Here is a 12646-nt window from a genome sequence, read left to right as displayed (position 1 = left end):
TCACAACCTCATTTTGCCTTTATGAATAACCCACTGAACAACCTTAGCTGTCAGAATAGGCAAGTTGTGTTGATACAATGAACAATCCTAAAACCTCAAATGATTGAAAAACCACAAAAGTTTTTATCTTATACATGTTTCTTAGGACCACAAAGGCTCTGCTCCACATCGTCTTCAGTGATACAGGTTGATGTATCCTGTCTCCATCATTTCTGGAGTGTTGCCAGTCTATGGAAAAGGAAAGGAATGTGAAGAATTGCTCTTAAAAAGTTATCACATTTTTCTTGGCCAAAGTATCACATGGCCATGCCTAACTTTAATAGGGCAGAGAGGCAATCCCTAATCCTGTGCTGGGAGGAAAGAAAACCAAAAATAGTTTTTGAATCAACAATCACTACCAGCAAACATTCAGTCTCTCTAGCTTTATTCCTTAGGAGCTGGATTTTGTGACAATTTTGGGTTTCAGATCTTTTGATATGTCTTTTCTTGCCACCTTCACCTGTAACCAGCAAGCTAAAACTTAAAGGGTGGAAGGGAGGAGAGTTTATTGAGTACCTACTCTCTGCAGGGCAATGTGCCAATGTACAAATGTATTGCATTTCTTCACATCTTTCAGACTTCACTTTGGCTAGTGTAAGATAGAAGAGATCATTCATCAGCTTTAGTGCTGTATACAGGACTGACTAATGAAGAAATTGTGACAGCACGGAGATAGAAGAAAAAGGAAAATCAATAGAATTTTAGAACTGGAATGTGACTAAGATCGTTAAATCTAGCCTTTTGAACTTAGGATGAGACAAGGTTCTACTCTATATTGTCCCAGCTCTGAGCTTAAAACTGAGGGGAAAAAAAAGATATCACTGAGTAATGGTAGAAGTTCACCAGTAACTATCAGTCATGCTAGCTCCCCCTAATTGTTTTCTGTCTCTAGATGTTTATGCCTAAGACTTCGCATGTTGGGGCTGAGACCTTAAAAGTGAGAAAATCTATATACTTCTCTTTTGTCTTAAAATTGTGTGCAAATTCTGCAATACATCTTAGATTTAATCTTTAAAAACCTTTTCTGCTGGGCATGATGGCTCACGCCTGTAATCCAGCATTTCGGGAGGCTGACATGGGTGGATCACTTGAGGTCAAGAGTTTGATACCAGCCTGGCCAACACGGTGAAACCCCGTCTCTACTAAAAATACAAAAATTAGCGGGCATGGTGGTGTGTACACCTGTAGTCCCAGCTACTCGGGAGGCTGAGGCACGAGTCATTTGAATCCAGGAGGCAGAGCTTGCAGTGAGCCGAGATTGTGCCATTCAGCCTGGGTGACAGAGGCTGAACAACAAAAAAAAGGGTGAAAAAAAAAAACCCAAAACCTTTTCTGACCTAACCTTCCTCTAAAATAGCTAGATATAGATCTTCAGCTGGAGAAACCCAAGGCCTGAAAGGCTTGGTGTCTTTCCTGGATTAGTAGTGTAGCAGTATAGCATATGACCCTAGAATTAAGGAGCCCCAAATTTGCATCTGGATTTTCAGATTCTGGAAGAAGAACCTGGACTCTTCTAGTCATGTGCTCTTGGACAAGTTATTCAACCTTTCTGAGCCTCAGCTTTCTCCTCTCTACAATGAGATAATTACAGTACTTTTAGAATTAAAAGATAGTGTAGGGGAGTGAGAGATCACATCCAACCCTCCCTCCCCTTTGCTCTTATGTGGGCTCTTTGGTTAGATGTAGGAACCAAATTGACACATGGCAGATTAACAAGAGAAAAGCATACTAATTTTACTAGTTTTACATGTACATGGGGATCCGCACAAAAGAGTGAAGTGGCCAATGTAAGATGCCTTTATACTTTTTACACGAACTACAAATCAGAAGAAAGGGGATCTTGCTAGGGGCAGTAAATTTCTTGTGGAGTCATTAGGAGAAAAGTGTGTGTGTTGGGGTGTAAACTTAGTGGAAGATAACGGTTACTTCGGAAAGCATATTCAGGTCCAAAGCAGCCCCCAGTTTCGTCTCTGGTGATAGGTGCTATTTTCTCCCTCTGGTAAGGGACGGGTACTCCAGAGGAATCCTGGAGGAAGCTTTATGGCTTGCTGCATGCAGGAAGAGATAGGTCATCAAACCTTTTCTGAAACTACAATTTCTCCAATGTTTTCAACTCGAAATAATCAATGTACCAATTCCATATATTTTTGGGATGGCACATCCATCAGTCCTTCAATAGAAAGTAAGACGATGCCCTTAAAACATTTAGCTTCCTGCCTGGCACAAAGAGCTGAATTAATACTGTCCACGCTCTCATAGCTATTAACAGCAAATAACAGAACCCAGCTTCAAGCCTCGGTCTCCTAATTCCTGACCTGTGTTCTTCCCATCACATCACAACCAATACTTCTTAGAATGTAGCACGCAAAATGCCCCGCCTACTCCATTGGCCTCACCCTGGCCGAGAGGTGCTTACGCAGGTCCTGAACGGCAGTCGTCAGAACTGCGCCTGCGCAAGCGGCCTTTCTCTGTTCGCGATGTGACGTAACGCGCCTGCGGACTGGGCCCAGCTTGTCCTCTATGACTTACCCAGAAGGCAACGCTTCTCTTTCTGGTCAAAATGGCTGGCAAGCAGGCCGGTAAGTAACTGGGGGTCTTCTTGGCCGGCATCGTCGCGCTTCACCGTTTATTTTTGCTGCAGCTTGCTACGTTTTCTCTCTTCTTTGTAAGTGGCCAAGTTTGTCGCGGAAGGGAAATTGGCTGCTTCAGTCCAGCGAAAAGGATGTGCTTCCCCACTCGTTTGCTTTCCCCAGGGCGGGCTTGCCTGTATAGGGTCGGGATGTTAACCCGCTGTTTGTGAAGGTGCCCGCGGTGGCTCTGACAGCCCTGGAGTTCCAGCTGCCCGTGCTCGGAAGTCCTTCCCCTTGGCCTTAGAAAAGTTAAAGGGCACAAGAGGATAACTAGTGGATGACTTTCAACCCGAATGAGCTCAGTGCTTTCTATGACCCAAGTGCTCTATCGTGTGCATTGGCCCTATAAATTTTCTTGCCATTGCGACGAGGGAGATATTAATTTCCCTTTTACGCTGATAAGATAACTGAGGCAAAGTGACACAAGGAAGTAGAATTGGAAATATCATTGCACCCCTCGCGCTTCTCAAACTGCGAATCAGAGACAGTTGAGCAAGGGATACGAGCGACGCTTCAGGTTGACCTTGGATTATCTAGAGCGTCATCTTGATCAGTAGGTTTGGAGAAATTTGAATTTATTGTAGGTTCTTTTCTTCTTTTTTCTTTCTTTTTTTTTCTTTTTTGCTAATCTCTGCCCTCTGGCGGTACAAGTTGGAGTAGCCGTTTTGTTTGTTTGTTTGTTTGTTTGTTTGTTTGTTTTGTCTTTGAGACGGAGTCTTGCTTTGTCGCCCACGCTGGAGTGCAATGGCACAATCTCGTCTCACTGCAATGCAACCAAGTTGGAGTAGCTTTTAAAAAATGTTGATCCTTTTCTCCCCGCCCCCAGCAATTGTGAAGCTGTTAGGAAACATCAGGTTGCCAGAAACATCCGTTAACCTAATTGACATTGAGCTTTTTGGGGGTGGGGGAGACTTTTTAAATAATTATTTTATTAATTCGGTAGATATTGAAGGAGTCTTACTAAATTCAAGACACTGCTTCTGTGCGTGTTTGGGAACTACATAGACCAGATCTCAATTCCCATTAGCTAACTCTGACCTTGGGTGGGATCACTTCTGTAAGCCAGCTTCCCCTTCTGTAGTAATAGACATGTAAATAAATCAGCTAATGTTGGTAAAGCATATAGGAAAGTGTTTGGTGCGCAATAAGTGCTTAGTGAATATTATTATAGTCACTGATAGGTGGTTGAAATGGTTGAAAATAATCTGTCTTCCACAAGTATGTTTGTAGATTGTTGACTGATACTTGTTTTTCTAGCAGCAGTTTTATACATGACTCTTAATTTTCAAGGAGATTTGCTAAAGCCACGTAATCTGTAGTGCACTGAGTTTGCAAGCAAGGAGAGTTGAGTGAAAGGAGAGTTTGCTTTCCTTCCTTGGTAAGGGCTAACCCTAGACAAAATTTTAAAAGAGAATACAAACTTGTTCTACCTCTCCTTTTGTAAAATGTCTCTCCTAAAATGTCAGATACGGTCCTGCTGTACTTGGACCCTGCTGGGTTACTTCATCAGGCTCAGCCCTGTTCCCCAAACAGTTTTAAAATTACCTATTTCTCATCCGTTTTCAATATCCATTCCCTTGGGGGGAACTTAGTTGCTTAGGGGGAGGTAAATGGACTTCTTTTACGAATCCATATTAATGTTTAAATGACTAATGGTATCAAAATCCTCCCCAAAATACATACATTTTTAAAGAATGTGGCCAAATGAAATAACTGTAATATCGAGTAAAAATTTTAGAGGATGAGGGTCATTTAGACCTGCCAGTCTATGCTGAAATCTCACTGTCTTTTCCCTACAACTCCAGCTCTCTTGAAATGAAAAGTTTACAATTATTTCCTGTGATCTATTTATGAAACTACAAATGATAGAAATTTCCAAGTCCTTCTCCTATCTCCCACCCCTTCATTTCTGAAGGTAACAGGGCAGGCATAAGGGCACACGATGTACCTATGGATCTTTTGTACATTCAGTGTTTGAGTTTACCCTTTTCTGTCATGACTTGCCACCATTTTCCTGCAACCACTTTTGCTCATAAATAAAATAAGCACTTTTTATCAACATTTTATAGAGTATAAACTTTTTTCTTTTAAATCTAATTCTTTTTTGATTAAATTCTTGCTGTATATACTATATACTTTTAAAAGGAAATTTATTTCTATGTTTGCATTCATCAGCAAGATAACTGAGTACTGGTTGCTTGCCTATCAATGTGTTCATATAGTATAATTAAATTGTAGCAATTAACAGTGTGACAATTATCAGTTTCAGCATCAGGCAAGTGGCTGGATGGTATTCGAAAATGGTATTATAATGCTGCAGGATTCAATAAACTGGGTAAGCAGCTGTGCTGTTTAATGTTTGTTGTTGTTGTTGTTGTTGTTTCTTTGTTTTATTTTTCTGAGAGTATTGCCTTTGCAAGTGTTACTGTGGTTCCAAAAACCATTTCAATTCTTGTATACATCAGAAGATTTTAAAATTAAATCACATTATGTTAAATCCAGTTCCTTTTTAAAGTTTTTTTTGAGAGAAGAGGGATGAAAGCCTCTAAAATGTTCGACTTGGTAATGACATTAAGTAGTAAGACATTTTCCTTCTACACCCCCTTTCCCAACTCTTCCACTTAAAATTTTATTTATTTATTTATTTATTTGAGACGGAGTCTTGCTCTGTCACCAGGCTGGAGTACAGTGGCGCAATCACAGTTCACTGCAACCTCCGCCTCCCGAGTTCAAGTGATTCTCCTGCCTCAGCCTCCTGAGTAGCTGGGATTACAGGCGTGTGCCACCACGCCCGGCTAATTTTTTTTGTATGTAGTAGAGACGGGGTTTCACCATATTAGGCTGGTCGCAAACTCCTGACCTCAGGTGATCCACCTGCCTCGGCCTTCCAAAGTGCTGGGATTATAGGTGTGCACTACTGCGCCCGGCCTTCCACTTAAAATTTTAATTTAAATTATATAAACATTGAAAGTAGAGAGTTTTCGAATATTAAAATTTTATCACGTCCATGCAATCATATGATTCCTAAGCTTTTTTAGAACTTTGTAATTTACCATGAACTTCATCTTTTGCTATTGAAGCTTGAAGAAAGTGTAAGCAAAAGTCACTGTTCCTTAGTATACTATCATTTTAAGATTCTTTAATACCTTGATCTCAGATTTAAACTATGAGAAAGAAGAGATGTGGTTTTTTAATGTGTGTTTAAAAACAAAGTAAACATTTAAAATACTTTGTAAATGGTTTAGATAAAATATGAATTTTGTGGCATTGGATTTTAAGAGGCTCATATATTGTTTCCGTAGTCTAGTTCAAGAAGTAACCCATTATATCAAGTAATAACTCATTACTTTTAATGGCAAAACTGCAATTACTTTTGCACCAACCTAATAATGTACGAAATGCATTGAATTTCCATTGAACCTAGTGATTTGAATTCGATAGTTCACCAAAAGTTGTAAGTTATAAGTTATAAGTCATAAAGATATTTTACTAATTTAAAAAAAACCGCGATTTTTGAGATGCATGTGCAGTCTAACTTTGTCGTCTATCATAGGGTTAATGCGAGATGATACAATATACGAGGATGAAGATGTAAAAGAAGCCATAAGAAGGCTTCCTGAGAACCTTTATAATGACAGGATGTTTCGCATTAAGAGGGCACTGGACCTGAACTTGAAGCATCAGATCTTGCCTAAAGAGCAGTGGACCAAATATGAAGAGGTAGCACAGCTTTATCTACCTGACAGTGTTGCTCATTAAGGATGGAGTTTTAGAAACAAGAGAAACATGTTCATTTGCGTAGTGTTAGAGTTCTCTGAGTCATGTCAAATAAATATGTGAGGTTAATAAAGCAAATGTTATTTCCGTTTTAGAAGAAAACCACATTGAGTCTTATGTGTGAAATGATGCTTCTGAAATTACTAAGCAAGTCTCTAATATAGAGAGCCAGGACTAAAAATCCAGGTCTGTTGCCTCCCAGGTCTTTGCTCTTCCACCTCTGCACTCTGCTTCCTACTTAGATGAAAAGATCAGCCCATTGAGTGTCCCTCCAGATCCCAAGAAGAGCTTCTGTGAAGCAAACTCTCACCCCTTGAACTGCATTGAAACTAGGCAAAGGCCTGTGGACATTCATTTCTTTTTCTTCCCGAAAAGACTTCCCCCTCATAACCTATCAAAGCAACTTATCACACCATCACCACAGATTTGACATTTTAAAAAGCAGATAGTTCTTAGGTTGAGAATATGTTTTCTAAAATTGGAAATTCAAAAGTAATTGCTTTTTTCTTGTTATTGAAGACCTGTTGAGTGTTTGGGATATATCAGTACGTGATGGTAACATATAATATTTCATTCATTCTTTAGGAAAATTTCTACCTTGAACCGTATCTGAAAGAGGTTATTCGGGAAAGAAAAGAAAGAGAAGAATGGGCAAAGAAGTAATCATGTAGTTGAAGTCTGTGGATGTAGCTGTTATGAAGATGGTTAAACTTGAAACAAACAATTTTAAGAATTATTTGGTCTGCAGATGTTTTACTTTAAATAAATGTCTATTGTAATGGCTGGAGTTTTTGAATTCCAAACCTTATACTGAATAACTACTGAATCCCTTTACTGTTAAATTTTTTTCCAAACTTTCAAGATATATTTAGTTGTGTTTAACTGCTACTTGGAGCTCAGAAGCCACTTTATCAGTTTTCCTCACTGGTTGGATAGCCTATCAGTTTATGGAAGGATATAACTTCCGTAAGTTACATCCTTATGGAAGCTACTGAATAAAAGAAGGGGGTATGCACCCCCTAGTTTGCCAAGATTGAGAAATAGCCTCTTCACTGCTATGCAAACAGATTTGATTTTGCATCCTATCATTTAAAAAGAAATTATGTATGCACCCCAACATAGGCATACTTAAGTAATATATATACTCCTATGCTAACATGTATACTAGAAAACAAAAAGACGTTAGAAAAATAAAAGTATAAAGACAAATCATACTGTCCCCATATCTCAGTGACTTTTCCACTTTGGAAATGATTGTTATGAAGTTTAAGGGATGGATACTAGTCAGTTAAAAGTTTTAAGATTATAGGGTAATTTTTAAAAATATAAATTAGAATCATTGGCGAGGCATGGTGGCTCATGCCTGTAATCCCAGCACTTTGGGAGGCCGAGGCGGGCGGGTCACCTGAAGTCAGGAATTTGAGACCAGCCTGGCCAACATGGTGAAACCCTGTCTCTACTAAAAATACAAAAAATTAGCTAGGCGTGATGGTGGGCACCTGTAATCCCAGCTACTCGGGAGGCTGAGGCAGGAGAATTGCTTGACCCCAGGAGGCGGAGGTTGCAGTGAGCCTAGATCACACCACTGCACTTCAGCCTGAGCGACAGTGACTGTCTCAAAAAAAAAAATTAGGATTATTCAATGTTGTCATCATTTCCACTCCTAAATTCTCAAATGCTTTCTTTGGTAGAGGTGAGAGTGTGGAGCCACAGCTAGTAGAGAAGGAACAGTAGAACCTGCAGCCTCCCTGGTTTTCCAGGACAAGTCATTGCTGTGTGTGGCAGGAATGCCTTACCTGAAATAACAAAACTGTGAAAAACGAATTTGTGTTACATTTAAAATTTGTAAAGCAATGAGAAATGTGTGTATCATAAAGAGCATCTTTAAATTTTTGCTAAAATATTAGCCTCTTAAATTCTCTAGGAACCCCCTCCCCCACTTGTTTTTTTTCCTTTCGCTGGTCGTTATTTTTCTAAACCTATCCTGAAATCATGTCAATTTTCTTTTGTATGGTTGAAGACAACTAGATCACTTGATAATGGTTTTGCTCAGGTCACATTGTGACAAGGTTTTAATGTAGTCCTACTTTGCAGAAGGAGGCCAAGAAGATGGGCTGTCTAGAACCCCCTTTAAAACCATTTGTCTATTCAGAAAATTTTCCTGAGTAGATCTCTGCAAAGGCTCTTTTAATAGTGATTTCAAGATCACGTTTGCAGGACTCTGGTCTATTCGTTCAGACGTCTACTGTGCACAATTACAAGGAGACTACAACTGAGGCATCTCAAAGAGTACTGTCAAGGTGTGTAGGGAGCCCGGTGGGTGGAGGGAGGCTGGGCTCTGACCCTAGAAACCATGCTTATGAATGCTGTTAATGTTTAAAGCAAGCCTAAGGGCACTGCTGAAGGACAGGGGAACAAATAGAACTGACCAAGACTGAGGTATAACAGGAACCCCCAGGCTATCCACCTGCTCAAGGTAAAGTGTGGTATTACATAGGGCAACCTCTGATTTTGTAAGAGTTCTTCCTAAAGCCAAAGTGTATACCTATTCTATGTTTCCAGATTACTTCATTCTTCTAAATGAGAACAAGTGTGCAAAAGTTCTTTGAACACTAGATCAATGTTTTGTGTTCATTATAAATTATGGTTATCGTCCTGCTTGTTATGAAGACTAAGAAAGTAGATCTAGTATTTGGCTCACACAGGTGAATGGGTGAGAATTTGTTAATCCATCAGTGAAGTCCTTTCATTTGAAAGAGAGGGCCTTTCTATTATCAAAAGCTGTCCTGTGTGAAAAATCACCATGAGAGTGCCTGAAACACAGGCACTCTGCATTGTCCTGTAGACCGAATCTACATTGTCCTGTAGACTGGTCTACATTGTCCTGTAGACCGAATGGTAGAGTGATTCAGAGCTAATTCTGGGTTAGACTGCACAGGTCTGAATCTATTTGCTCACTGTGTAGTGCTTTAGGAATACAATTTAACCTCTCCGTGCTTCAGTTTGTTTGTCCCTAAGATAGAGCTAATGATAGAAACCTACTTTACCCAGTTGTGAAAATTAACTGACTGCATGTCAAGCACTAACAGTTTCTGGCACATAGTATGCATAATGTAAATTATGTGCCGAGAAGCGAGAAAAAATAACTTGGGAAAACGCTGAATATCATCAATGTCGAATAGCTAACCAGTAGCTGAGGTCCAAGGTCTCCTCTCTTCCTTCTATGTGGCACTCTTGTTTCTGGTTCATCTACTCCCTTTGGGTGTCACCTCCTTGAGTGAAGTACCTGCTGGAGATGAGAAGAGTGGAACTGGATCTGCATGACAGCTTTCATTAGGATGGAGCTAAGACTTGGCTATCTCCCTGTTTTGTGTTTTGGATGGGTGACATTTTAAAACTGCCAACATTCAAATCCTGCTAATTTGCTTTGTACAGTTTAAAATGTTTGATATCTTTTGTTGTTTAAAGTTTGAGATTGGTTTTGAATATACGGTTTTCCTACATCTTGAAGAAGGTTATGTTTGTTTACTCTGAAGTGGTCTATGTTCTGTTTGTTCGTTTTACTATACTTTGCAAAAAAACAGATGGCTGGCTTATGTTCACTGTTGTAGTGCACTACCTAGTATCACTTGGCCTTCCTGTTGTCAAGATATAGGAAGCAGCGTAAGGGATGTTGGGCCTTCAGACCCCCAATTGCCAGCTGTGGTCCTAGTTCCAGATTGCATGGAAATATTTGATAACATTCCTGCACTGAGTTATCATGGTCTGAATATTTATGTGACGCTCTACGAGTGGTACCAAAATGTTACTGATGGAATTTTCACTAATGGCACCTTTTCCTGTTTTTAAATTCTAGAATCTTAATAAATCCAAAGTGTACATTTTGGTAGTGATTTCATTTAGTTATTTACTTTAAGGACTCCCTTTTCAAGCATTAACTCTGCACTAATTTTGACTTATGAAAAGATTCAGCAGTAAGAATAAAAACTGGGCCAAAGCCCAAAGCAATAATCCTTCACAAGTAGGATGGAGTTTTAAAAATATGGGCATCCTGTGTGTAGCTTTGAAAATAACCAAAGTACTTGGAATTAAAGTTAGGTGAACATGAAGATTGTCATAACCAAATCCTTGACAGCTTGATGGATGAAGAGCAGATGGGTGTACGGTGTATGGGAGGAAGCATGGATTTTAGGAGGGACAGTATCAGAGAGGGATGGTTAGAAAGTGAGTAAGACAGGTTGCTCTTTGGAAAACAAGGAAAATCCCTGTATTAGAACAAGGCATGAAATTCTGCCACTAGGTGGCAATGCCCTATAACTTTACAACTTAGGGTACATCACATGAGCACTATGGAAGATTTCTCCATTCTGCACCCCACCAACTCCCTCCCCTCCTTCATTTTTCAGGATGACAACACCTTAGAGGTTTATGGCCATCAGGAGAATTTACTACTAAGCTATATACTGATGTAATGAAATCTAATATATGTTGTGCAATGAATTATGAGATGTTATTTAGTTTCAGGATTTTATTACTTCAATCAGTTATGACCATATTTCCTTTTATATGATTGCTCACTCGTTAAACATACCAGATGACTGTATAAGGAACACCTAATAAAGTCTATAGATGTTAAAATATTTTAAATGTTTTAATTTATATGCCATAATTTGTTTACATTCTGGTTATACTGGAGTTCATATTAAAAGCCATAACATGTTAGAATCTGAGATCTCAGGTCAGATAGTGCCTCTAAGTTATATTTTGCTAAGAAATTTTATTGTATTAGCAATTGAGCAGGAAAGAAGAACTGAATCGTTATAAGGTGGTTAATTTTTAGCATAGATGTCAGAAAGCCTGTTAATATTCCAGAGGCTTATGATAAACTATTTAAATTGTCATTCTGGATTCTGATTATATCTCCTACAGAGAAAGAGTGTATTATTTATTGAACTTTTTGTTTGAATACATGAGCCTATTTTTGCATAAATGTAAAAATGTAATTTTAAAATAAACCCCTGAAAACTTCTGGTAACATTATCCAGTTGAATAATTGTTCTGTTAGTATTCTAAATATTTTAAGAAAATTGTATACATATCTGTGACAATTGTATTCACAAGCTAAACCAAAAAAAGATAATTATTTGTTTTACAAAGGAGTCAGCTTACAATTTCTCTCTTATGCATGCATTTAAAATGTGGTTTGCCATTAAACTGGAAACACTGATCTGAGGCCAATGATTTAGGCAATCATTAGTCTAAAGATTGGCTTCCTCAGCTATAAAATGAAGGGCTTTGACTAAAAAGTCTTTTTCATTTCAGTACCAAAACATTCTGGGTCTGTGATTTAACTTATGCTCTTTATTGTTGGGATGAACTAATACTGATGGAATACTAGCTTTGTACTAGGCACTGTTCGTATATTGTCTCTTTTAATCCTCCCTGCAACCTTCTGGCATGGCTATTATAATGCCCATTGTATGGAAGAAGAAATTGGGCTTTGAAAGTCCATTTTATGCTTGTTCATTACATAATTTTCTGGATTTTTTAAATTGATGTACGTGTTTATGTTCCAGGCTAGGCAGAAGCTAGGAAGAATATAGCAGCCTCGTCACTGTTGAAATCTGGGGCTAGATAATTCTTTGTTGTGGGGGCCTCCTCTGTATGTTACAGGATATTTAGCAGCATCCCTGGCTTCTACACAGTAAGTACCAGTACCACCTCCTGCCTCCAATTGTAACAACCAAAAATGTTTTGAGACATTGTCTGGAAATGTCCCCTGGGGGAGGAGAATTGCCCCCAGCTAAAAACCACCAGTGTAGGGAATACAGAGAAAAACCAAGATGGTAGAGACAGGTATGTAATCAGATGCATGAATATGTAAACATATATGTACATACTGTGTGAATTGTCCACAAAAAATATGTACTGGGTACTATGGAAACATGGAGAAGGTAAACTAACTAAACCTGGATGGGAATCAGGGCCTCTGATAATGTGGCTGATTCCAGAACAGTAAGCAAAGTTAGCTAAGCCAAGAAGATGGTGAAGGGCTTTCCAAGCAGAAGAAAATGAGCAGGAAATGCTCAAAGGCATGGAAGTGCAGGGTGTATGTCTAGGGAAGGACAGGCAGTTTTGCATTGATGGAGTGGCAAATATCAGCTGGAGAGACATAGGAGATGCAACCTGAAAGGTGTACG

At 39.1% G+C, this 12646-nt stretch overlaps 1 protein-coding gene across 1 annotated transcript; it reads left to right on the top strand.

Moving 5' to 3' along the window:
* Positions 1–2462: 2462 nt before the first annotated feature.
* Positions 2463–7233, top strand: UQCRB (ubiquinol-cytochrome c reductase binding protein). The gene is made up of 4 exons (XM_004047329.5): positions 2463–2618; positions 4933–5004; positions 6223–6389; positions 7032–7233. The coding sequence occupies exons 1-4, from the start codon at positions 2600–2602 to the stop codon at positions 7107–7109; spliced, it is 336 nt and encodes a 111-aa protein (XP_004047377.1). The 5' UTR covers positions 2463–2599; the 3' UTR covers positions 7110–7233.
* Positions 7234–12646: the final 5413 nt, after the last annotated feature.

The sequence above is a fragment of the Gorilla gorilla genome, chromosome 7 (genome assembly GCF_029281585.2).
Source record: "Gorilla gorilla gorilla isolate KB3781 chromosome 7, NHGRI_mGorGor1-v2.1_pri, whole genome shotgun sequence".
NCBI classification, from domain to species: Eukaryota; Metazoa; Chordata; class Mammalia; order Primates; family Hominidae; genus Gorilla; species Gorilla gorilla.
This window is presented reverse-complemented; position numbering and strand designations above follow the sequence as displayed.

Coding starts and splice junctions, on each gene's coding strand:
- UQCRB (XM_004047329.5), top strand. Junction 5,005..6,222: donor TGCAGGATTCAATAAACTGG/GTAAGCAGCTGT, acceptor CGTCTATCATAG/GGTTAATGCGAGATGATACA. Junction 6,390..7,031: donor AGTGGACCAAATATGAAGAG/GTAGCACAGCTT, acceptor TTCATTCTTTAG/GAAAATTTCTACCTTGAACC.